Source organism: Tasmannia lanceolata, unplaced genomic scaffold, assembly GCF_043159265.1.
Source record: "Tasmannia lanceolata isolate RefF3 unplaced genomic scaffold, GAP_Taslan_0.1 ptg000020l, whole genome shotgun sequence".
In the NCBI taxonomy this organism is placed as follows: domain Eukaryota; kingdom Viridiplantae; phylum Streptophyta; class Magnoliopsida; order Canellales; family Winteraceae; genus Tasmannia; species Tasmannia lanceolata.
The window spans coordinates 14,377,948-14,404,149 of NW_027518697.1; the positions used below are offsets into that span (position 1 = coordinate 14,377,948).

At 38.9% G+C, this 26,202-nt stretch overlaps 3 protein-coding genes and 1 non-coding gene across 4 annotated transcripts; 3 read left to right on the forward strand and 1 right to left on the reverse strand.

The window, feature by feature from the left end:
• Nucleotides 1–4,077: 4,077 nt before the first annotated feature.
• Nucleotides 4,078–11,480, forward strand: LOC143854571 (TRAF-like superfamily protein). The gene is made up of 3 exons (XM_077364602.1): nt 4,078–5,043; nt 7,907–8,843; nt 10,958–11,480. Exons 2-3 carry the CDS (start codon nt 7,923–7,925, stop codon nt 11,072–11,074), a joined length of 1,038 nt encoding a protein of 345 aa, XP_077220717.1. The 5' UTR covers nt 4,078–5,043; nt 7,907–7,922; the 3' UTR covers nt 11,075–11,480.
• Nucleotides 11,481–13,174: 1,694 nt separating this feature from the next.
• On the forward strand, nt 13,175–14,824 carry LOC143854536 (metallothionein-like protein 4B). Its single transcript, XM_077364554.1, has 2 exons — nt 13,175–13,320; nt 14,405–14,824. Exons 1-2 carry the CDS (start codon nt 13,235–13,237, stop codon nt 14,568–14,570), a joined length of 252 nt encoding a protein of 83 aa, XP_077220669.1. The 5' UTR covers nt 13,175–13,234; the 3' UTR covers nt 14,571–14,824.
• Nucleotides 14,825–19,003: 4,179 nt separating this feature from the next.
• Nucleotides 19,004–19,075, reverse strand: TRNAT-CGU (transfer RNA threonine (anticodon CGU)). Its single transcript has one exon. It is a non-coding gene; the product is annotated as a tRNA-Thr (tRNA).
• A 4,340-nt stretch (nt 19,076–23,415) lies between these two features.
• LOC143854609 (HMG1/2-like protein) lies at nt 23,416–25,668 on the forward strand. Its single transcript, XM_077364649.1, has 8 exons — nt 23,416–23,557; nt 23,640–23,697; nt 24,534–24,650; nt 24,742–24,799; nt 24,870–24,914; nt 24,984–25,064; nt 25,168–25,257; nt 25,390–25,668. The coding sequence occupies exons 2-8, from the start codon at nt 23,648–23,650 to the stop codon at nt 25,405–25,407; spliced, it is 459 nt and encodes a 152-aa protein (XP_077220764.1). The 5' UTR covers nt 23,416–23,557; nt 23,640–23,647; the 3' UTR covers nt 25,408–25,668.
• The last annotated feature ends 534 nt before the right edge of the window (nt 25,669–26,202 follow it).

The following is a 26,202-nucleotide window of genomic DNA, read 5'->3' on the forward strand; positions in this document are numbered from 1 at the left end:
AATTGATCTTCTTAGAGGGAAGATCAGCCTCTTGACCCCGCTTCGAGGGAAGGGTCAGTCCTCTCTGTGTGCAATGCAAAAACACAATTTCTGGGATAAAATTCTTCATTCAATTACAAAGAAACTAATGAGTGTTTATATAAAACATTCAAGGATAAACATAGAAAGATAAGAATGGAAACAACTAAATAAAGATTAACCTAATCAATCCTAGTTGCTTAATCTACTCTACATATCTAACATATCATCCAAGTAATCTTATAGTCAGGTCATTGAAGATCTGATTTATTTCACCCTAGTGGGATCCATCTAGGCACGTAGCAAACAATTCTATTGTTGTTGTTTTCTTGAATGCGAGGATTTTCAGTCATTTTTATGTATGTGTTTCTAGTAGTGATTGATTATTACACGATCATGTGTAATTTAGGCGTGGGGTCAGATGTTTCAGCATTGTGGATTGTGCTTTGAGTATGAGGATTTTTATCCCCTGATTTTTTTGGTAATCTAATGGCCAATTGAATTTGGAGTTTGAATTGTCAATATATTTTTTTTAACAATGAAGTGATGGGGATCAATTTTATTGACTATAGGATCTTCCGAAATATAGGGCACTGCCTTCTATTAAAAAATTTGGATTAATTATCTGAATCTCCTTATGGGAACTTGGATTTGGTGAATTGTGTTCATGTTGGTTCCTCAAAATCTGCAAGTTGGCTGTCTTTTATTAGTTCGATATTTAACTTGTCTGTGATTTGGGTTCCTTTTACAGGTGTCGATAGGAAAGAATGGATCTTCTTATATTGGATATAGGACTCGATAGAACAAAGTTGATGCAGTGAAGGAGGGTAGACCATTTTTTGATTGTGCAACTTATCGGAGCTTGTGACAGTGACCACATCCTCACCGGATTTATAGTCCCATGCATCATCTCTCTTCTATTTGGAGGTCGCATTAAGGTATTTCTCTTTTGTACCCGGAGAACGATATGTGTGACAATGCATCTCATGGAACCAACCCCACCCCCACAAAAAAAAGGGAAATTATCCTTTTTTGTGGTAAATAAATCATACTTTTCTCTTGTAAGGTCCATAGCTGTGTTCTCATGGAGCTATAAGATGCTTTAGATGGGTAGAGGACAAAAACTTAGTTCTTACATCCAAAAGCTTCGAGCCATTAAAGTTCATGTTGAAGCGCTGTTCCAATATTGAAAAACCCTCTTCTTATCATGAGGAAATACATGGAAGATTCTCTTCTCTCTTAAAAAATTGAGGAACTGACTTGTTACAATCCTGGGTTGTGCCCCAAATTTGAATTTCTCGGGGTAAATTCAATGACACGCCTTATGTATTGGGTGATTTAATTTGGCGATTTTATTGTTGTTGTTTTCTTGAATGCGGGCATTTCATGTTAGAGTTAATGCCCTAAAAGCCTGTACATTTCGTATATCTTGTCACATTAATATTAACAAAGGTTTAATTTCTTGACATCTAATGGGTAATATATGATTGAATATGTGTGATGTGCTTGTTATTCGTCACATATTCGTCCTTAAGTAGCAAAGTAGGAATACCATGCTCAAGGATTCACAAATCCTAGGGAGCAGGAAGATATGGTATCCCAGTTCTTTGCAGACCTTAAATGTTCATGATTGGGGTTGAAACTGGACACCTCCACCTGTACACAACCAACACTAGTCTTGCCTACATGCACGTGGAGTGGAGTGGCTTATCTCAGTCACTTGGGTAGTAAACTCTAAGCAAGAAGAGTGGGTGTGACGATAGGATCACACACCGAACAAGATCAAACTAGAATAACTTGTGGACAGGAGTTAGTAAGGCTATTCTACCAGACAGGACCATTTACATGTCCTTAGACCTGAGGAGTCATATTGGTCTGTGGGCCTAACCTAGATTCTTGTCTATCTAACCATGGTCCTTCTATGGGTCATCAGAGGGTAGTACTTGAGTCTTGGATAAACCCACGAGGCTACTAGAGATACTCGGCATGGAATTCTTTGCCCCTATTTAAGGGGATATCATCTACAGTTTCGGTCAGAGCAGTAGGCCTATAAAGATAGCTTGGCCAAGTAGATTTAATAAATGGTTTATCAAATGTTTTATTAGAACATGTTTTTGAAATGATTTTGCAAATGCATTTGCGGGCCCTAACTGCTTGACTGGAAGGTATACCACGAGTGGGTCCAGGGGGTAGTAGTTGTCCACCCCCCGTAGGACCCAACTTAGTAGATGAGGAATAGAGAAAGGTCTTACACATATTAGATGTGATTAGGGGTATGATGAATTGATGGTCATCTTCAGGGTTACGTCTCGATGGAGGCCACTGACCTAATGCGATTGTAGTTGTTAACTATGGAGCAAGATCGCAGTGGGGCCCATCTTTAGGGCTGCGGGTTCAACCGTCGGATCCCTGCAACGATCCCACTCACAACTCGAATGACAAATTTATATCCTCTGGATAGGGGTCCCGCATTTACTAGAACTAGATTCGTCATATTTGATGCGAGGGAAAAGATTTATGTAGTTCATTTGGTGTATATATACCGTACGACGCATTTGAAATACCTAAAGAGTTAATTGTTATCTTAGGGGTATTTTGGGAATTACAGAATATTATGGATGGAGCTTTTATTCCATTGGATGGGAGGAAATATGTTTATTTAATTAGAAAAATTAAATAACAAGTGTCTCTTTAGCTTATGGACTCGTTTTACTAAAACAATCATAATTTTTTGAACTTTTAGCCAAAATGTGTGTAAGTACTCGTTTCGAAGAACTTTCAAAGGGCTACAACTTTGTGGTTTATGATTTTTCCAAATTCGTCCATCTAATAGTCCAAAAATGAAGTCGAAATTTGGCCAGCAACTTTGTAGCGGGAATGCACTTACATCAGGGTGGGCCCCACATGCAAAAACGCCCAACCCAAGCAAACCACGTTTTTCCAAGGTTAGGAACATGCCCAATGATAGTAGGAAACCTCCATAGCTTCCACTTTGTGTTGGTTTCCAATATTGAAAGTCTACTTAACTAGTTTTCCCAATTTGAGTCAAATTGTGAGAAAAACTTTAGGAATTTATTAAACTAGGAAACCGACTCTATATAAACCATCATAGCAAGTTTTGGAGGTTGGAAAAAAGGCTGAAAAATTCGTGCTCCCTTCTTGGAGAAACATCCAAGACTATCTCTCTTCTCCTCTCAAGTTTTCTCTCTTTATCTCCTAGTTTTTCAATTTTAGTTCAAGTTGTCTTGAGAAAACTTAAGCTCCATCAAGAAAATTCAAATTCCCATCCCAATGTGTGTGTGTGTGTGTCTCTCTCTCTCTCTCTCTCTTTCTCTCTCGCTCTATATATATATATATATATATATATATATATATATATATATATATATTTGAAGAAAAGTTCTTCAACTTCCCTTTGCGCATTTTGAAGGAATCGGTTCAACTTGCGGGTCTGCGGCGATCGGATCGTTCGTGGCAGTTCGAGAAGTAGATCAAGGAGAGACTGATATTACAGGTGTATTAAGGGTAGGGTCAGATTGTAGACACCCCATTTTGACCGGACCCTAAAATCCCAAAATCGAATAAGGATCCCGAAATCCGAGCCCCGAAATCTAATTCAGAATTTCCCAAAGTCATGTTTCAAGTTCCTGAGACAGATCCTGAATTTTCTAAAATTAAATCCCGTAGTACAAAATGAACCCGAATCGCCGAAAATTTGACCCAAGTTGCGCCCCACTCTGTATTTTTAATCTCAAAACCAAGCAGAAGGGGAGTGCATTATTGAAGTAAAGGAGTGCCGGTATCAGCCCATAGGCTAATTAAAGTGGAAAATACAAAGGGAAAAACAAGGTCAAACTTATCATTTCCCTTTTTGATTACCCATTTTCTAGCCTAGACACCCCCTGTAGTATAAAAAATAGTCATGCAATGTACTAGTAGTGGCTGTCCCTGGGAGGAAAGAGGGTTCGAATATATTATTTGCCGTTTTAGAAAAACCCAACGAACTAGTTTTCTTCATTAGCAAGAAAACAGAAAAAAACAGAGAGAGAGAGAGAGAGAGAGAGAGAGAGAGAGAGAGAGAGGTGGGGTTTCGACCATTTTTTCGCCGGGCTCATGCCATTTTTTCCGGCCAAACCTTCACCACCGGCGAGCTCCCCCGACCCACTCAACACGAACTCTACCACCATCACCACCATCTTCAACCCCATTCCACAGCCACCATCAAAATCCACCTTCTTCTACCTCCACCCTCACCTCCAAAACCCACTTCCATCTTTGATTTTTACAACCCCTTCCATCAGCCACCATTATTTCTTCCCTTGATTTTTTAATTTTTATTATTACAAACCCACATCAGAGCCACCATTTTCGCCCGCCGGATCTCCTCCACCAGATCCGCCGCCCACCGGATTCCACCATCTCAGCCACTACCCCTTCGTTTTCGCCATCACCTACACCATCAGCTCCGACATCAAAACCCACATCAGCCATCTCCACCACTACGGGCTCCGGCCACCTTTAAAGCTCGACCCCACCTTGCCTCTGACCCAAACCCATCTCAACGTCCATCTTCATCTTCTTCCCACTACCTCAGCCATCATCTCCATATCAAACCCACTTCAATTTTCCTCCATTTCCGCCCAACACTACCCCCTCTCACAAACCCACCCACATCCGAACCTCATCTCATGTCCAACAGCCCAAAAAAATCGAACCCATGTCATTTCTCTGTAAGCCTATTTCTATAAAACAATTCCCAACAGCCCAACAACCAAACCCACTTCATTTTTTCTATAAACATATATACCTCTAACCTGTTTTTCCGACGCCCCCTGTACTTTCCGGCAATCCCAAATCCTCTGCAACTTTCGGCAATTCTTGTTGGAATCTGATCGCGCACACCATCATCCGGCATTCATTAGTTGAGGGTTTCAATTGCGGTGATTCGTCGGAAAACAACGTTGGTGGCTGATCGTCGGAGATCGACAAAAGCTCGGCAATTGCAACTGACGGCCCTCAACCCAGGTAATCATCTTTCTCTCTCTTTAACCATGATCAATGAATAGATTGTGTGGGATAGGATCATGTGAGTGTCATTTTGTTTGAAATTAACATAGATCGAGATAATCATCTAATTCATTGCATCCCTCACTGTTCTATTATAGAGATTCAGGGGTTTGGATACTACCTAAATCCTAGATATAGATTAGTGAAGGGACTCCTCTGGCTTCTAATGTCTCTTTTGGGTTTGATCTCAAAACCATCATGTTTGATGAATGCCGGAATTATTGGAATTTCCTGGAGTATTCCTGATGTATGTATTTGAGGAATAAAGCAATGTGATTCAGCTACTGGCCTCGGTTTTGCTTTGATGATGTATGGCACATTAGCAAAATTCGATTCTTGATTTTGTTTAGCTTATATTCTTCTTAATGGTAGATTTACATTTCTTAATCTAGATTACATTACCTACCCTTTGGTCTATATTGGAATGCATGTTGAAGGTAGTGTCTTCATTGTAAGGAACTGTAATAGCTTTTCTGTTCTAATCAGAGTGAGGCATGGTAGATGTATTTGTCAAAGCAGATCAGTACTTGATTTGATCTCTTTGGATAGTGGGAGGGTCATTCTTATATTTGGCAACTGCATATCATATATCTGTTTTGGTTGATCCTCCCGACCTTCATTTTATTAGTATCTTTCGTGCCCAACCTATTCCCTGTAATTGGTTTGTTTTGTTGTTCTATTCCTTAAGCTCAGTGTCTCAATACCTGATTGTGGCTGATCCTCACATGTGATTCATAGGATTCAGCCAGAATATAGTGATCCATAATCTTATTTGAGTAAAAGATTGTAGCATTCACTACCCCTCACGCTCTGTACCCTGTTTCGCTTAGTTTGCATGCCACTTCATGTGCTTATATGACCTCCAACCCCTTCTCCTTCTGTCTTCTTTCTGTCCTAGAGCTTTCATAGAGTTAGGGGTTCTTTCCTCCTTCAGGGTTGTTCTTCCCTCTCTTGTCTATTCTCATGTCTTAGGGTTTTTCCCAGGGCTAGGGGTTTCTTCTTCCTTCGGGACTACTCTCTTCACGTTCCTTGCGATATTTTTTGCATTTCGGAATCCTACCGATTTTGGGAACACTTCTCTCGGGTTTAGGTGACAACGGACGACAATCTCTTGAGCCAAAACCCCCTTCTCAATCAAAATGGATAAACAAAAACTCATAAAAATACAAAACAACAAAAATCCAAAAACAACAAAAAACATAAAAAAAACACTCAAAGCGTATTTCGAAAAGCTGTTTCGAATTACGTTAGCTTGATCCCTTTCCACAGGGTACGTAGGCAGCTTGGGATCCTCATCCCGAGTTCAGTCAAACTTTTCTAAAAAATCTTTCAAACCTTTTAAATAAAATATTTTCAAACCTTTCAAATCAAAAACCAAAATGGGCAAGGATGGTGATTGCCAAGTCATTCAGAACCCCTTTTTCATTCCATTTCCGATCTTGATCGTGGTTTTTCGATTTTCATCGATTTTCGATGTTTTATCGGGTTTTGGGACGGGTGACGACGTAGCGTGGCCCCTTCACAGGGATTGTCCTCGCTGAGCCCATCGATAGGCTATGACGACAGCGAGACTTGTCCGATCTTTACCGGATCAGGATCACTGAGCTCGATTCCTTTAGAATCGCTCCCTGAGTCTATCGTATGTCCCATTTTCTTTTCCCTCGCATTTTTGGTTCTCGCATACCGTCGATTTTCTGATTCCTTTATTTCCTTGCATCTTTTAGCTTATCGTGTGTTTGTCTTTGGTTTATTATGTGTTACTTTTAGCTTGCTTACTTTGTTAGCATGTGATTCATTACTATTTTCTAGCATCTTTTAGCTCGTCTTTTGTACAGTTTCACATGTTTATTTACATGCTTAGCTGTAGCATTTATCTGCTTACTTATCATGATCATATGCTTAGCTCTAGTTATTTACTGCTTTCCTGCTTATCATATCTGCTATATTACTTGCTTAGCTGTAGCTGTGCATGCGGATGTTACTGCTTTTCTAGATGCGATGAGTTAGGATTTTGATGTTAATTTTCTTTTGCCCATTCTCGGGTCATGCATGCTTAGATAGACATTTTCTCGGGGATATTTGTTCCCATTTCATCTGATTTTCGCCCAAAACTCTTCAAACTTAATAATAAATGGCATAAGAGACCAGGTGCTTGCACTTGGGCGAATTGGGGGCGCCTAACACCTTCCCCATTCGTCATCAGGCACGGACCTTTTGTATCTCTGGTTATCAGTTGCGACAGATTATTTTATGAGTTCCAGGGCCGACTTCCCTGGATGGCAACTCTTTCTTTGCTTCAGGTACGTCTTGGTTTCGAGGCTTTTGTCTCCGGATCAAGAGGTATCTCATTTATATCGCCACTCATGCTGTGAGATGCATCATTTCGAGAGTTCCTTGGTAGAGCTCTCCTTCACGTGTGAAGATCTCAGAGGATTGACGGGGATCTCGTATCGCCGCTCGCCGTCCTCGGGATCGGGGTCCACACAGATGTTTCAGCATTGTGGGTTGTGCTCTGTGTACGAGGATTTTTATGCCCTGATATTTGCTTGATAATCTAAAGGGCAATTGAATTTGGAGTTTGAATTGTCATTTTTTTTCTCAACAACGAACCAATCAGGATCAATTTTATGGAGAATAGCGTCTATCAATTTCAGAGGGACTGCCTTCTATTAAAAAAATTGTATTTATTCTCTGAATCTCCTTAATTTGATGGGAACTTGGTCTGATGATTGTGTTTGTGTCCTTTCCTAAAAATCTGCAAGTTGGTTGTCTTTTATTAGATAGGTATTTAACTTGTCTGTGATATGGGTTCCTTTTACAGGTCTTGGTAGGAAAGAATGGATCTTCCTATATTGGATGTAGGAGTTGATCAGAACAAGGTTGAGGCAGTGAAGGATGGTGGACCACTGTTTTGTTGCGATCTTTGCGACACAGAATTAGCGCATAAGATAGCACAAGTCTTGCTTCCAGGATTAGCCACAGCTTGTGTTGACAACACCACTGGCGATCTCTTCAAGAGCCCCGCTTTGGTGGCTGTTGATATGAGAGCAGATATGGTGAACTATCTTACCCAGAGAAGCGAAGCATACGTTGCGGAAACTGTGATCCAACAAGGTAGTGATGATACAGAAGCTTCTGATCATCCCACTGAGATTGTTTCAGATTTCGTCGATGATTTTTCAAGTTCGAAGAGGAACTTGTTTAGCCGCGTTTCCGGGTGGTTACTAAGTGAAAAGAGAGAGGACAAGATAGATGACTTCGTACAAGAGATGGAAATAAACGGGTTTTGGTCAATGGATAGAAGGGAAGGCATTGCAAAGACTCTGTTGAAAAATGTAGATTTTAAAAGCATGTTTCACTGCGAAATGAAATTTGAAACCGTGGAAGCACTCACAGAGCACAAAAGCCAGTGCAAGTTTAGGTCTTTGATTTGCACGAGCGAGGGCTGTGGTGCTAGTTTTTGTGCGTTGCATTTGGAGAAGCACGATGGGCTTTGTCCTTTCAAGATTCTTCCTTGTGAGCAGAAGTGCTCCGAGAGCATTGTGAGGCGTGAGATGGATAGACATTGCATAACTGTTTGCCCCATGAAACTCGTGAATTGCCCTTTCTACCAAGTGGGTTGCCATTCTGCTTTTCCGCATTGTAGCATCAAGCAGCACTGTTTGAAGTTTCTTCGTTCACATCTGTTATATGTCCTCCATGTAATTCACAAAGACTTGGAGGCGGATCTGAATCAACATTTACTACTGCTGGAGAAGGTGAGTTGTTTTGTTTAGCTTTCTGACTTTTGCTGGTGGTTTATATTTTCAACGTGACCTCATTATTTAACAGATTTTGATGTTAGCAGATCCTCTGAATGCTATGTAGTTGTGGTTTGTATAATAAATGTTTTGCATTTGTTTATAATCCTCATTTATTTGGCCGACCTATTTTCTAACAAAATTTTTTTTCCTGAATAAAAAATGTTTCCTACTTTTTAAGAAAAATCAAATCCTGCTTGGTTCTGAATTTTTTTTCCGTGAAATCATCCTAGATCCAAAGAGCCCCTAAGTGAGCACGGTTCAGATACAAGCAACCTATATCCTGTTACTTGTACCCTGGATAGGGGCCTGCATACTATGATTCCACCTTTTCTCTCTCCCTCACTATTATTTGGGATCTGGTAGCTTAGTAATTAGAAATGAGATGGATCTTGTTGGGGATTCGGGTGTATCTTTCCTTCATGTGAAAAGATCGGCAAATTCGGATGCAGAGAGGAGTAGCAAGGAGGGAGTTAGAACTCTTTGACTTCCTCCCTCCATGATGTTGTTTTTTGTATTTTCTGTGCTTATGCCTTTATTTTACTTGTCTCTGTATTTTCTTCGTTGACCTCCTCGGTTGGTGTTGTATATTCTTTATCATATCAATGATTCATTACCATTAAAAAAAGAAAAAGAAATTAGAACCACATCTCTTGTCCATAAGTTATATTTTCTTGGCTTTTCAAGTTCATATTTTTTACTTCCATAATAGAAGTATTGTAACATGTTAGCAGAAGGAAGTTCGATTTCCATATAAAATATGAAATGATGATTATCTGATAAACCCTGTTTCATACAACACCATATTGGCCGGTGTTGTGTGAAATGAAGTTCGGTTGACATGCAGGATTCCTTATAAAGTTATCTTATATTTTCAGTACCTAATAAAAAGCTCACTTTCGGTAGAAAGTGCAAAGCAAATGTTATATAAACTCGACAACAAAAATCTAAACATGATTGTAGATCTGGTAGTTTAGAAATTAGAGACACATCTCTTGTCTTTCAGTTACATTTTCTTGACTTTTCAAGTTCATATTTTTCACTTCCATGGTAGAAGTATTGGAACATGTTGACAGAAGGAAGTTCGATTTCCATATAAAATATGAAATGATGATTATCTGATAATACATCCAGGATTCCTTCCTAGTTTTGGTGATATTGAAAAGAGCCTCTCTCTCTCTCTCTCTCTCTCTAATCAATCCCTCGCTCCTCCACTCTAGCTTTCTCTCTCGCCTATCAGACGCTGCTGGCAACTGACGATTAAGGCATGAAGCCCAGCACGCCATCCTAGGTACATCCTAGCTACTGATTCTATTTCTCCTCTACTTTCTATAGCTTATTTTTTCCCCAATTTCATTCCTTGAATCTTCTTGTTTCCTCTTTCTTCATAACCAACCCCCTTTTACATCAGTTTCACACATTAATTTAACCCAACCAACCCTATTCTTGTCACCCATACATCGTACTCTCTAATCCTATCTTCACCCCATTATTCTGTTATCCTATTCGACCTTGTTTGGGTCATAGTTATGTGTTTTATTAGATCTGATTTGTATGACAAATCTGACCGAGATCTAATTTTTATTCATTAGAGAACTGTTTTCTTCACTTGGGATTATTATATGGAATCTTATTGGATGAGAATCTAATTTCTTTTTTATGGTTAAATCCCCGAGTTTAGCATTTCTTTGATCATCTTTGTTGTATTTGGTTTTGTATGATCTCTTTATGCTGATTTGGAAATACATGTTGATGTTTTATCGAGTTAGAAGTTAGAACCCATATATTGCTTCTAAATTACCATAAAGTCACCAACGAACCCCTAGGTTTGCACCACAATATTAGAGAAACTCAAAAGAATTACTTCCGGCTGTTTGTTCTATTGAAAGGATAAAGAATAAACGAGAAATGTGTGGTTACCATAGCTGATTCAATCATTTCTAGATTCACATTGCATGGTCCTTTGTATGATTCATGAATTCTGGATGGCCAGACATTTTTATAATGATCTCCCATCAGACCTGGTTCAAACCATTGAAAACTCTACTGAAAATTTTACACTTTTGTTACAGTCACCGTCGTACAGTCAGCTATCGGAAGCTCTGGATGTGAGGTCTTTGACCCATGCGATAAAGGAGCAAGAAGCAAAGTTAAAAACAGTGGAAATTGACGTCAGCACGGATGGTTAGAGAAGTTCACTGTAAACATGTCAACCCTTATTAAGGCCCCTGTTTGTTTTCGATTTTGAGAACAGGTTGTGAGTTCAAAATTGATTATTGGAATCAAAATTAAATGTAAATTTGAGCCCAATAATCAGTTTTGGACTAAACTCGGGTCTCAAAATCTAAAACAAAAAAGGGCGTAGGACTTACCCCGAACCAAGTCATAAGCTTGTGAAAAAAGGCAGACAACTCGATCTCCCTCGAGGCAATGAAATGTGTTAGTTTCTTCATTTTCCCTTATCTTTGGTTCCTGTTATAACGTTTGCATCCAGTTCTTGTTTTATTTAATGGCTCTGTGTAATTGTCAGGAGCTACTTGTACCTTATTTTTCCTTATGAACACCATATATAATCCATTACCTGATTCAGATTAATGGGAGCTTTCATGTTCAATGTTCCTGAAAAGCTTCATTTGTGAAGGATCAAGGTTGACCTCAATATTTTGGCATTATCATCATAAAGAAGAGATTCCGGATTTGGGTTCCTTCGTATCTTTAGGGATGATTGAATCAAGGGGCTAAGAAGTTTCAAACTTTCTGTTACATATCTGTTGCAACTAGTATTTGGGTGTGAGCTCTTTCGTGGATTTAATTATCTGCTGTATGTTAATAATTGATGCTTAAAAATCATATCATTTAGGCCCTAATCTGTTTTGGATTTTGAGAACCCTTGTGCATGTCCAACTGATTATTGGATTTCGTTTAAATTTTGAGTGCAATAATCTGTTTTGGGCGCAGATTCTCAAAATCCAAGATAAACAGGGCCTTGGCAAATAAAAACTGCAAATGAGAAGAAAATCAGAACGCGTATGTAAAGAATGAAGAGAAAATTCGGTATAATTGGTTCCTTCAATTGTTGTACGCCCAATCATTTCGGAGTCTTACCTCATAATCTCATATACATGATACTTTGATAATTGAGGGGCAAAATCATGGGATGATAAGTGGGCTATATTGAGAGAGCTGATATTCAGAGCTCCATTGTATGCTCTTAATAGCAAATGGCATTCAAAGAGTCTAAGGGTGCATTTCAATTCTTGTTCTGGCCCAATTAAATGGGCGGAACCACATTAGTGGGAATCTTCCAAATGACTCTGAATCGCTTCGAAGAATCTCATTCTTTTACTAGATTTTTGGGATCTTTTAGCTTTTCCCACTGCACCTAAAAAAGAAGAAAAATCTCTTGCCTTGTAAGATCTTAGGAGGGCAATCATTGTAAGGTCAAGTGTCTAGATTAAAGAATGAGATTAAGAGTGAAATTACTTAAGTTATTCATTGAGCAAAGTTATGACTGAAGGGTATTAGGGTAACCAGTACAACTCATTCTCATTGAGATATGGATGATTAGTGTAGGTAGTAGATTTGGATAATGTAGTTGGTTAAATGTATTAAGTCAATTAGAGTCCGGGGAACAATATTGGTCTCTACTCCCTACTGCCATCTAAGTAACCAGAGAGAGAGAGAGAGAGAGAAGATCGATAAGAGATCAAGTAAACTAGAGAGACGGTACAAGATCGATTACCGTCATGGCAGATCGAGATAAGTTATTAATTCTTGTCAGGACTCTTCGGAGTAAGTTCCCTGGCTTGGACAGGACATTTGGTTCATCGCTATTCCCGGATCAAGGGGGGGAGTACGTGAGATGGAATAATTTCTCAGATAGTATTACCGTATCCCCAAGGGTTGAGCCCACTTTTTACAGGTCAGTGGAATTGTACGTGTCACAAACACAACCTTAATGTCCCATTTGCAACTTGCAAGTAAGATTAAGTTTAAATAAATCTTAATTAGCAGATAAATGGTCTTAAAAACATTCAAAGGAGACATTTTTGAAATTATGAAAGTTTTGAGAACTAATAACTAAGGCCTCTTTGGATGCCACCAAAATTTGTGATGTGTTCTTTGGTTAATACGAGTTCGCCATCCACGTGGCTCTCTTCAACGGTAGAGATTAAACAAAGTGAGCTCCCTAGTAGAAAGACACGACTAGTGCAACGTGGCAAGAAATGCATCCTTATGTGGCACTTAAAAGACACGTGTAAAGAGAATACGGAAAATGGGTACGATTTTCATCTCTATTTAAGAAGACCAACATTCGAGAGGGGTAAAATATCGGCAAGGAACGGAAAATGGCTGATACAGGCAGAGGAGAAGCTCCTGTTTGCAACGAGACGTGCGGGTGCGCTTACCCGTGCCCAGGGGGCGAAAATTGCAAGTTAGATTCATTCTTTTCTCTTAAATCACTTCTTTGAGGGTGCCCATATCAAATCATGGGGCATAAAATATGAGTTTTAACTCTCTTTTTTGAAAGCTTTATTTAATCTTGCCTCCTCCTCCTTCATCAGAAGCACGTTATGCTCATAGAAGGGAAATGATGTATTTGCTCCTTTACTTCCCCGGGACACCCCCTTGTAGTGTAAAAAGGACTACTAATAAATACGCTAGGATGAGGTGGTCTGGGTGGTTGGGGGCAAATATATCCGTTCCCAGAAAGATGATAAATTCGCAGCCCTTTAACGTGAAAGCCTGCCCCATATCCTCCTTTAAAGGGGTGCGAATTTATCATCACCCCTTGGAAATGCTTCTTGATGTGGGACCCGCCATGATTTAGGCTTTCATGTGATCTGTTGAGGCGGTTTGTGACGATATTGTAGGTTATAATTGATCTGAACCGTTCATTTGGTGGCCTTTGGTTGTAAGATCGTTGTGACCTTCCCATCCTAGTTTGATCATGATCCGAGGGGTACAAATATATATCCAACGCTCAAAAAAGCTCTTAAGACCCTTGTTTTGATATTGGCACTCTTTATTTATACTTGGTATTATAATAGTGAGGAGAAATTATATTATGGGCGGCCGTACAAGCCCGCATTTTCAAGAAGTACAGTACGACCCTCTCCACATGATGATCCAAATCGTCCATTTCTTGGGCCACAATGTAAATAGATTGTGCCCCAAAAATTATTTTCATTGGATGATCCTAGCCCTCCCCTCCGACGTATTGAGTAATGTGCTGTGTTGATCGGAGGGCTAGGATCATCCTATGGAAATGATTTTTGGGGCACGATCTATTTACGTTGTGGCCAAACAAATGGACGGTTTGGATCATCCTACGGGGTGGGTCGTGCTCTACTTTTTGAAACTTACGGGCTTGTAATAGCCATACCCAAGATGTATATATGCAATGATTGCAATCTGTCGCAATGGTGTATGTACATGCACCAATTGCCCATCGATTGTGAACAGATGGTTGTATTTCGCATATACACCATTTAACAGGTGTATACAAATTGTGGCAGGTGTAGCACGCGCGGAGGAAACGTGGAAGTACAACATGCGTACTGCATGTGTGGGGACCATTGCGGGTGCAACCCTTGCACGTGCGCCGCGGTGGTGACAACCGGTGTAGGCAAGGCGTTCTGCAAGTGCGGCGAGGGATGCTCGTGCGTGCCATGCTCCACGTGAGTAGTGGGTGCGTAGATAACCTAGTGTTAATCGTAGCATATAGTTTTGCTGTTAAGTCATATGGTGCGTTTAGAATGTTTACGGTGAGTAACTCCGTGGAGTTTGTGTGTTGTAATATAGTAAATAATAAAATGGGAAAGCTTATGTGGTTCCCTCGGTTGTAAATTTACATAACTTATGTAAATTTCTCAGTAGATGTTATATAACTAATGTAAATTTCTGTATAGCTACTAAAGGCATTACATTTTGAAGCATTTTAAGCCCTAGATTATTTTTTTCCACTCATAAAAAACCTAGGTATAAAAAAATGGCGTTCCTTGAATTTTTAAGCATTTTAAGCTTTGGTTTTTCCTTAAGCACAAAATGTAAGACATTTTTAAGCATTTTAATGTTTTGCTTTTTAAGCATTATAAGAGGGGAAAATATAGGCATAAAAGATGGTGTTTCGCCTTACATTTTTAAAGACTATGGTTTTTTACCCTGAGTTTTGAGGGTAAAAACTAAAGAATTTTTACATTTTTAAGAATTCAAGCTCTAGTTTTTCTTCTCATACAAGAGGCATATAAAGCGGGTCGTTATTTGAGTATTTTTTTTTTTTTTCGTTTTTAAGAATTGGAGCTCTGTTTTTCTCATAAAGTAGGCATAAAATGAGGTATTTTCGTACATATTATGCCTTTTAACATAGCTTTTTAGGCCACCAATTGAGGCTCTACCCGGCTTAGAATCTTGGGTTACCAAGAAGCAGCATGTGCATAAGATGAGTGTAAGGGGGATGCGAATGCTTAGATGGATGTGCAGCCACAAGATAGAATTAAAAATGAAGACATTCGTAAAAAAAGGTGGGGTGGCACCAATTGAGGAGAAGATGAGAGGACAATTTAAAATTGTCTGTGTATATCCAACGTTGGCCTTTGGATGCTCTTGTGAGACTGAGAAGAAGTGACTCGTGCCAAGTTTATGGAGTAAATAGAGGTAGGGGCATATTGAAAACAACTTGCGTAGAAACAGGTGAGAAAAGACTTGATGGCTAGGAACATGACCTTGGATAGAAGAGAATGGAAGAAAATGATCCATGTAGATGAACCGAACTAGTGTCAGGATTAGACTAAGTCAGTTTGAGCCGGGTAGAGCCTTTCACCTTCTTCATGAAAATTTTCTAAAGGGTTCATTAGCCGAACGAACTAGTTTAGGACGAAGGCTTAGTTGAGCTGTGAGATCTAAAGGATTCATTAGCCGAACCAACTAGTTTGGGACAAAGGCTTAGTTGAGTTGTGAGAGCGCCGAACCAACTAGTTTGGGACAGAGGCTTAGTTGAGCTGTGAGAGCTTTTTGGGAACTGTGATAACCTGTGCCAGCTCTATAAATAAATAAAAGACAAGGCTTAGTGCAAATATCAAAAACTCAACTTTTTTTTATATTTTTTATCAGCTTCTTAACTGAGGCTTTTAAGGAACTAAGATAACCTTTGACAGCTGTTTAAATAATAAACAACAAGATGAGTAGTGCAATTATCAAAACATCATAGTGCCAATATCATTAGCCTATAGATATTTGTAAATAATTTCTTAAGTTTATTCCATAAGTCGTTGGAAGTGTACAGTTTCTTAGGTTTTTATTCCACAAGTTGTCTAGTGTGAAACAACCAATTACTCCAAAAGATTAAAGCTGATGTAGATAAGAGTTTTTAATCTTCTATGCTAAACTCTTCCCCTCATGTGTGTGATATGTGCTTATGTTTATGAGTAGTTTTAATGTACGTAGTAGTTATGTAGTTGTGTGTATGTAGTTTGGGGTTGTGGAGTTAGTTATTTGTGATGTGTCTTGTTAGTGGGTAAATGGGCTTGTGATGTGGCATTCCATCTTGCTTGTATTTATGTAGTAGCAATTCTATGAAATGGGAAGAAGAGAAGACTTTTAAAACACAAATGAGACTTTGTTCTAGGAGAGTCATGGTTCCTATCGAATTAAGTCATTAGGAGGTCCGGTTGCCTCGAATCAACCTCTCTCCTCCTCTTTTTCTATTTTTCGTTTGTTTGCTTGTATTACGACCAATTAGGCATGTAACAAATTGGTATCAAAGCCATAGATCCCGCGCCATCGCTATAACAGGGGAGATTTTGGATTCAATGCATGACGATTTTCGAAAGATCAAAGCACTCGTTTTGGAATTGATGGATGGTCAACGACAATTTCTGGAGGGATTGAACAAAATTAACGGAACGATTGAGGAATTTCGCAAAGACGAAGAAAAGTTGAATCTTGAGAAGGTTGATCTTACACCATGGCTGCGCCTTCAGAGATTTTGGAATCTATGTGCGATGATTTCCGGCAATTCAAAGTGATTTTTTTGAAAATGATGAAAGAATACCGGCGATTTGCAGAAGGCTGGGAAAAAATCAGCAAAGAGATCAAAGAAATGCATAAAGACAGAGAAAAGGTAAACCTTGGAAGTGTTGATGTTCATGTGAAGAAAAATGCCATAATTGATAGCAACAAAGATAGCTTTGTTGAAGACACCACCAAGGATCATCTTGATCATTTCATCATTTTGAATTGGTTTCATGAAAAATCTTATTCCCTTCCAACTTTGATCACAATGGAATTTGTAGGCGGAGTTCGAATGATCACGTCCATTACGATTTGGGACCCCCGCGGATTAAAGTATTTTATTCAATAATTCGACCTTGAGGACAAAGTCGTTGCAAGGGGGAAGGAATGATATGTGCTTATGTTTATGGGTAGTTTTAATGTACGTAGTAGTTATGTAGTTGTGTGTATGTAGTTTAGGGTTGCGGGGTTAGTTATTTGTGATGTGTCTTGTTAGTGGGAAAATGGGCTTGTGATGTAGGATTCCATCTTGCTTGTATTTATGTAGTAGCAATTCTATGAAATGGGAAGAAGAGAATAATTTTACAACACAAAGGAGACTTTGTTCTAGGAGAGTCATGGTTCCTCTCGAATCGAGCCATTAGGAGGTCCGGTTGCCTCAAATCAACCTCTTTCCCTTCTCTATTTCTATCTGTTTCTTGTTTGTATGTGTTACGGCCAATTAGGCACGTGACAGTATGACACCTCTTTTTAGGGCTGGTCTATATGTGGCTCCTCTTTTGAATTGGCCATTACATGTGGAATTTTATTATCAAGGAGTTGTGAACCTAGGAAAATTGTTCAATTGCTCCAATACCATATGAAACAACCAATTACTCCAAAATCATAAGTTGTTGGAGATGGTGTTATTTAATCTTTTATACTAGAACTGTGTATGATTCTAGGCAGCTGGTTTACAATCCATGGGCTTTTCCCAACAAAGGCATGTCTCATTCGGATCCAAAGAAAAACGTCTTCTGCTCAGATCCGATTCAACTAGATTTTCGGAGTTGGGATCCTAATGGATACATGTATGTAGTGTAGGCAGTATAGAAGGGGAATTATGTGTGGTGCCAAGGTCATGTGGGCTTAAGAACTGGCCCACATACTAACCTGGCTTGGGCCTTTTGTTGTGGTAGGTATAGATGAAAGATACGGTTTAGGATTTGCATGGCCGGTTTTTAAGATACATAAGTTTTTTCACCAGTCATTGAAATGATATCCAAACTCCTTTTGTTTTTTTGTTTTCACCAGGCAAAGCTTTCATTTGTCTTTTCCAAGGGCACATTTGGCTACCATGATAAATTGGGGTCTCCAAGTGGAGTTGTGGGTGAAGTGGTTAAAAATCATAAAAATAAAATGGAAACTAGTCTCTATGGGAAGTGGCAAAAAAATCAAGAAACTAAAACTTTACTCGAAATTTGATCGAGTTGTTCCTGATTTTTAGACACTTCCCAGGCTCTTCTCAATCGTGCCTTCTCAAATCTCTCTCCTTCTCCCACTGCCCTACCCTTCTCTCACCACTTGGAGGCACCGATTTATCATGAAAAAAATAATAATTCTGGCAGCCTAACACCAGACACCGCTCAGTGTAAAACGAATGTTACCTCCATTTTACACTAGGCTCCAAAAGAAAAGGAGCCATCAGAATTGTAGCGCATGTCTGCCTATGTTTTTTAGCCACTTCTCACCAACTACTCATTGAAAAAATAATTTTCTGGTCGCCAAACATGGTTGTGTTTGGATTGTTGGAATCAGATTTCAAAATTAACATCATATGTGCAGCCCTTAGGTTGGCTCTGGCTAATTGTTATACTGAGTTGGACGATAAACAGGACTTTCAATATAGAGAAGGGGTTGCAGATATCAGTTTCGACAGTGCTGGAAAGTGTGACAGTTGGCCCAGGCCGACTGTTATACTACGAGTGGGACGGATATCAGATTATCAGGAAAGTATATAAAGGACTTTAAATATAGAGAGGGGGTGCAGATATCAGTTTGGACAGTGCTGGACGAGAAAATAGATGTGTGTGTTCGTTGAACTTAGTTCCAAAAGAAATTGTGTAAGCTCCCGGCGAGGATCGAACTCGCGACCTTTCGCTTACGAAGCGAACGCACTACCACTATGCTACGGAAGCTTTGCAGCAAAGACTTTTTTAATTATATATAAATCTCCTACGGACGGATCGGGCCTGTAGTTCAATGTTCAATACATTGTTTCTCCACCTTTGAGGTCGCTGGTTTGGATCCCAGCTTACATAACCCAAACAAAAAATAAAAAACCCTACGGATGAGAATTCAAGAGATAGTAGTGAATTTCTCCCAAGAGAACACAAAGAAACAGGGGCGGAGCTACATGTAGCTTAAGGGGGGCAGCTGCCCCTCTTGAGTTGAGCCAAACTCCTTTATAGACCCAACTCAATTGTGCCCAGCCTTATGTATAACCTGCCCCCCTCATCAATAAATCCTGGCTCCGCCACTGCAAAGAAATGATATTGCACATAATTATCTAGTTTTTTCAATTCCTCTTTTCACATGGACATATGCAAACCTTTTATATCATGATATAGTGGTTATTTGATGGCATTCATGTGACTTTTTTTTTTTTTTTTTTTTTTGAGGTAAGGTGGGTTCGACAGAGACCCCTACTAGTTTATTAAATGAAAAGAAAGATGATACATATAGGAATGGAAATCATCATCTCTATCCTTGGATATGGAAAAAAAAATGACTCAAAGGATCTAAGAAAAACTCTAAATAACAAGATTTTGACGCCCTAATGTTCCTGAAGGCCTATCATCTTCTGACTCAATTCCTGATTCTGTGGCTCTTCCTCAACTTCTAGTGATTTGTTCTTTGTGTTTTGTCCTCTATTTTTTGTGGTTTGCCCTTAATGGGAGGGGACTATCATCTCTTGACCCAGCTTCATAGCTCTTCTTTGATTTAGTATTTCATCTCTTCTCATCATGGATGGGTTCCAGAGAATTTGCTTGGCGGAGGTTGCTTGTGTTTCCTTCCTCCATATCCGAATCTTCACGTTTACAAGTTTTCTGCTTCATCATTAGAGGAATCGTCTGTCTCACTTTGTCCTTGATTATCTTCCATAATGGAAAAGGTGATTTTTATCATGATGTGCTTCCTTGGTTTACTTCTTTAACAATTCCTCACTATCCTTCTCTCCAATGCGAAGTAAAATTCATCTTGCCACAGTTGGTGCTCTAATTATGCTCTATAAATTTGTAATCTCTTTTGTCTTAGGGTGATGATTTTTTCACCCCCGTCCCCGTTTAGGATTATGCATCGCCTATACATTATGAGAGAGAGCAGTTGGATCCTATCCGCTATATCGAACACTCATTCCTTTCCTAACTATTGATAGAAAGATCTTCGTCAAATACCGGACCTTCTTTTGTTTGAGGAATTCCTCATATCCATAGAGCTTCCCACAAGCACCCCACCCCATACGACTATAAGGGGGGCTGTTCGCCTTTTGAATCAAAGTAGTAGGATTCTAACATGATTTGACGTCAAAAAGCGTAGTCTGCCACAATTCACGTTAAAAAGGGGGGCACTATATCCTTCAGTGGGGGCGAAAAAATCATCGCCCTTGTCTTATTGTTCAAACTGAGAACTAGCATTGTTTCTAGAAATTTATTATCTCCTTTATCACTTAGGCCCTGTATGTTTTGATTTTTGGAAACAGAGTGTGAGACCAAAATGGGATTAGTTATTAAGGACAAGAAGGATTCGTATATATATATATGTACTTGTTCACCAAAGCCAATAGACAAAATGCGGAGTGTCTTTAATTGGGCTTCCATTAAAATAGAGGAATTTTAACATGTTCAAAAGCATGCTGCCACCAGCCAATGGGGTTTTCATGTATGATGGCTATCTTGTGGGTCCCACTAGGAGTGCAATTGGGTCGGGTTTTACCTGACTTGCATGGTCCCACCCGACGTATGTAGGTGTATGTAGGTGTACTGTGACATTTTTAATTCTCTTGAATAGCATAGCAAATTATTTTTCAATATATTAATATAATTGTTTTCATTGAGGTGATCATGTTTGTGATGTGGAAATATAGTTTCTTTCTTAAATTTGTACACTTGATTACATAAATTCAGAGATTTTTGGTGTGAAGATTTGTTTTTTTTTTATTCAATGCGTCATCGTGAAAAACCCGACCCAACCCTAGAATTATCATGAGTAGGGCCGGGTTTGGGAATCGTGAGTTTTCCGGAAAAAAAACCCAACCCGAGATATTTCTCGGGTAGGGTAGGGTTCTTCAAAACCCGACCCGCCCAACCCGAGTTGCACCCCTAGGTCCCACTATGTATGACCCACATCCCAAAAAATGTTTAAAACCATTTGATCCGTTTATTACTAGTCGAAGATGGTCCATATTCACTTTGTTTTGTCCGTCGATTTGCAGGATTAGAAGATCAAAGTAAGGGTGCAACTTGGGTCTGGCTCAACCCGATTTTGGCTTGGGTTGGGTTGGTTTGGGGTTGGGAAAAGCCAACCCGATTTAATTTTGGGTTGGGTTAGGGTTGAGGCCTTGGCAACCCGACTCGAACCCGACCTCCATCCTCTAATTTTATCTTGATTTTCTTTGGATTATTGTATTTTTTTTGTTTGGTCTAAGGTGAACCCAAACCAGCCTGACTCAACCCGAACCGATTTCAGGTAAGATGGGTTGGGTTAGGGTTGAGAGATTTAGAGGCGGGTTGGGTTAGGGTTGACCATCCTCAACTCGAGGCTCAGGTTGGGTTAGGGTTGGCCTCAACCCGATCCAACACCGACCCGCACCCCTAGATCAAAGTGGTTTTTTATCGCATAACTTACTGGGGTCCACCGAATGGATTGTTCAATATAACTGTTGTCCGGCCTATGGGGTTAAATCAGTAAGTTCTAAGAAGAAACATTCAAATATCAATCTCATTGATACCACCAATCTCGTAAGTGTCATACCAAATCCCTTCAATCCAATCAACTTGTTTGAGAAAACACAAGACATCGATGCCATACAAGTAAATAGATCTATTTATTGATAAGAAAAGGGAAAAAATGTGAACAATGATTGGATTGATGGGAAAATAGAATCCTTGATTACAAACCATGATTCGATTATCGATGAAGAAAGAGAATTCTTAGTTCAATTCTCCACCTCAACACCAAAAAAGGATCGATCGAATTCTATTGAGACCGACTCATAGTGATTATTTATCAAAGAATAACTCTAGTTATCAAAATGATTAAAATTGAGATCAATTTACTTACAATATTTAGTTGACATTCATAAAATACATCTGATGAATCATGAGTTCTCCCCCGACTATACTAGTTTAGTCTAATAGTAGAGTCGAGGGAGCTTCGGTGGCTATTCTACGGCGCCCTAGTTCAGTAAGGGTGCTGCTCGAAGCCAAATTTCGTGGCCTTACTATTAGGGTATTTATTCCTCATGTAACTTGTTCTTCACCTATGTCATGATCCTGACCATTCATCGAATGATCCTTTCACCCGCATTGGTAAAAGGATCCTGATCGTTCAATCAATTACATGCATATCCATGTATAAGTCCCGCTAAATCAACGGATCAGATCAAGCCGATGTCACACTAGGCAAAAATAATAAAAGCATCTTATTGAACTCTGATGATAAAGTATCTCATAATAATATGTGTGGAAGAAAACAAAGAAGATCTTTTGTGCTTCATCCCTAAGCAAGGCATAACATACATTAACTACTCTTCATCAGTCATCACCATTGTTTTTTCACTCGAGTAGCTTTTGATAACTTTCACCCACTACCTAAATGACTATCCTACCCATACACTTTCGCATATTTTCTCACTAGCCCTCGGGCAAAATTGTCCTACCCAGAAATTCCCAAAAAATCGAGGACACATCCGACATTCCAATAAAAGAGAGGGATAAAGCTATCATATAATGATATTACAGTGGGTCCCGTCGTAAGGGAGGTTGTATCTAATCAATGCAAGAGGAGACCGAAAGGTATTGTGAAATGACTCTTATACCCAACCCTAATGAAAACGTGGGCAAAAATCGTCACATAAAAATCATCGACTCAAGGATATTTCCGTCATTTTAAAAAAGAGGAGGCTAAAAGGATCATAACGTGCTATAGTAGGCCCATCAGAAGCGATTCCTCTGCCCTCTTCAATGCATAAGAAGAGAGTACACAACAAGCACAAAAACGAAAGGGAGATGATAAATTCGCACCCCCTGTAAGATAATTCAGCCCCTTCATAATGTGAATTGTGGCAGGCTTTGATGCTTTTTGACGCTAAATCACGTTGACAGGGGCGCGAATTATCCAAAAGGGGGTGCGAATTCATGACTACCCAAAGGAAAACACAAAGGAGGAGAGTAGGAGAGAAAGAGAGCGAATGAAATTAGATCACACGGATCGATGACGTGGCAATGTATTTTCAAATCCCGCCCAAACCCGGATTTCATTTTCTTTCGCTATTGAGCTTTTAGTTTTCCCTACAAACCCCTTCTGGCCTTCTTCTTATCTCCTCATTTCCACACACACACAACCTACCAAAAAAAAAAACCCTTCTCTCTCTTTATCCCTTCAAACCCTAACCCTAGGTACGCTCCTTTTCCCTCGTCATCTATTCTTTTTCAACCGATTTTTCGATCGATTTTCACTCATCTGATCATTTTTCGACAGGTCTTGCCATGAAAGGTGCGAAATCTAAGGCCGAGACAGCCAAAAAAGCCGATAGCAAGTGAGTTTTTATTCTGTTTTTCCTTTTTTTTTGACCTTTTTCCTGTCCGATCTGTGCGTTTTTATTTTTTGTTTTTTCTTCTCCTTGTAGATCTTAGCGTTTTAGAAGTAGAGAAACTAATGTAAATTTTATTTTGTTTTTCTTCTTCTTATCTTTGTAGATCTTAGCGTTTCCGACCTAGAAAAATAACGTTAATTTTATTTTATCATTTTTTTTTACCATTTTTCGTCCGATCGGTGTGTTTTTCTTTCTTATTTTTCCAATTTTTTTTCTTCTCCTTGTAGATCTCAGCGTTTTAGAAGTAGACAAACTAATATAAATTTAATTTTGTTTTTTCTTCTCTGTGTAGATCCCAGCGTTTCCGAACTAGAAAAAATAAGTTAAATTTTATTTTGTTTTTTAATCATTTTTCTACCTCTTTCCGTTCGATCGGAGTGTTTTTATTTCTTATTTTCCCTTTTTTTTTCTTCTCCCGTGTAGATCTTATCGTTTCAGAACTAGACAAACTAATGTAAATTTAATTTTGTTTTCTCTTCTCTCTGTAAGATCTTAAAGTTTCCGAACTAGAAAAAATAACGTCGATTTTATTTTATTTATTTTATTTTTTAATCAATTTTTTTTACCTCGTTGCGTTAAATCGGAGTGTTTTTACTTCTTATTTTCTCCATTTTTTTCTCCGTGTAGATCTTAGGTTTTCAGAACTAGAGAAACGAATCCTAATTTTATTTTGTTTTTTCATCTCCGTGGTAGATGTCAGCGATTCCGAACTACAGAAACTAATGCAAATTTTATTTTATTATTTTTGTTTTCCTAATATATTTTTAAATAATTTATAGGCTTTCCGTGAAGAGGAAAGCGAGCGATCGGGTGAGCAAAAAACCTGCAAAGAAGGAGAAGGCTGGAAAGGATCCTAACAAACCTAAGAGGCCTCCTAGCGCCTTTTTCGTCTTCATGTAAGCTATGTTTTTTCTGCAGTACTCTTTCTCTCTCTCTCACATTTTTTCTCTGTTCATCTGATTCGTTTCATTTCTTTTGGAAATTAAGGGCGGAGTTTAGAGAGCAGTTCAAGGAAAAAAATCCTCACAACAAATCAGTTGCTGCTGTAATATTCCTCACCTAGATATACCTAATTGTATTTAAGTTTTTTTTACTGATCTCTTTCTTAAAATTAGGTCGGAAAAGCAGCTGGTGATAAATGGAAAACTATGTCAGAAGCTGTGAGTATTTCTTCATTAGTTTCTAATCTCTTAAAATCGAACAATTAATTCATTTTTTTTTAATTTCAGGACAAGGCACCTTATGTAGCAAAGGCTACTAAGAAAAAGACAGAGTATAACAAGACCATTGCAGCTTATAACAAAAAACAAGTATTCCCCCCCCCCCCTCCCCTTCAACTTCAGTTTTTTTTTTCCCCCATTTTCGTCTACCCATTTCCCTTATTTATTGTTTTCTGTTGAAAAATTTTATCAGTCGGAAGGACCAAATGATGCTGAAGATGAAGAGGAATCTGATAAGTCCAAGTCTGAGATACATGATGAAGATGATGATGAGAGTGCAGAGGTATATAAAAAAAAAGTACCCTTTTGCTGTTTCTAGCTCGCTCTTTACATTTTCTTTCTGGGTTTTTGACCTTTTTTTTTTTTTAATAATACCTTTAAGAGATATTTATTCTGAATTGTTCGTATTCTTCAGGAGGAAGATGACGAGTAGAAACCTACAGGAAAGGGTGGTGGAAAGTTCTGAATTTGAAAGCAGTCTTCTGACTTCTGAGCTCTTGCCACTGCTGTGGAGGTTTCTAGGATCGACATTTTAATTTCACCTTGAAAAACATATGTTTTTTTTTTTTTGGGGGGTCTGAAGAGGTTTCTAGATGTTTCTAGAATCCTCCTATGGCCGATCAGTTGTCGGCCTTTACAGTTTCCTTGTACTTAAAGTTTCAATGATTCAGCTCTACTACCTTTTGTTTTTGCCTCTTTCTCTGGTGGTAGTTTAATGTGTTTTCTTTGTTGTGGCTTATGAATATTTTTCTTTTTACTGTACCAGTCTTTTTGGTTGTTGTGCCTCTTCTCTTTCCTTGGAACCGGGAAAGGAGAAGCTGGGGAAAGGGTCCTAACAAAATTTCGATTTTCTATAGAGAAGGATTGTTGCCCACAAACTAATTTCCATGTTAGAGGAGTGTGATTTGGTTGGGTCTGTTTGGAATAGGTTTATTTGGTTGGGTCTTGAACTCTTGATGATTGGGATGGATTCAACCTTCTCTTTTAACCCTGCCAGTTTATTAGAATGAGAAGATAGTTCCATCACCATACAAAATACTAACCCTATCACAAGAATAGGATACAGATGAACAAAGACAAGACCTATCCTTGGAAGCATTGTCTAAGGAAAAGTGAAGTATTAAGTATCTTAAGAAACACTAATAATTAAAGTTGTATATCATCCTCTGATTCAATTTCCTAACTCTTTAGCTCTTCCTCAAACTCTAGTGGTTGTCCTTGCTATTTA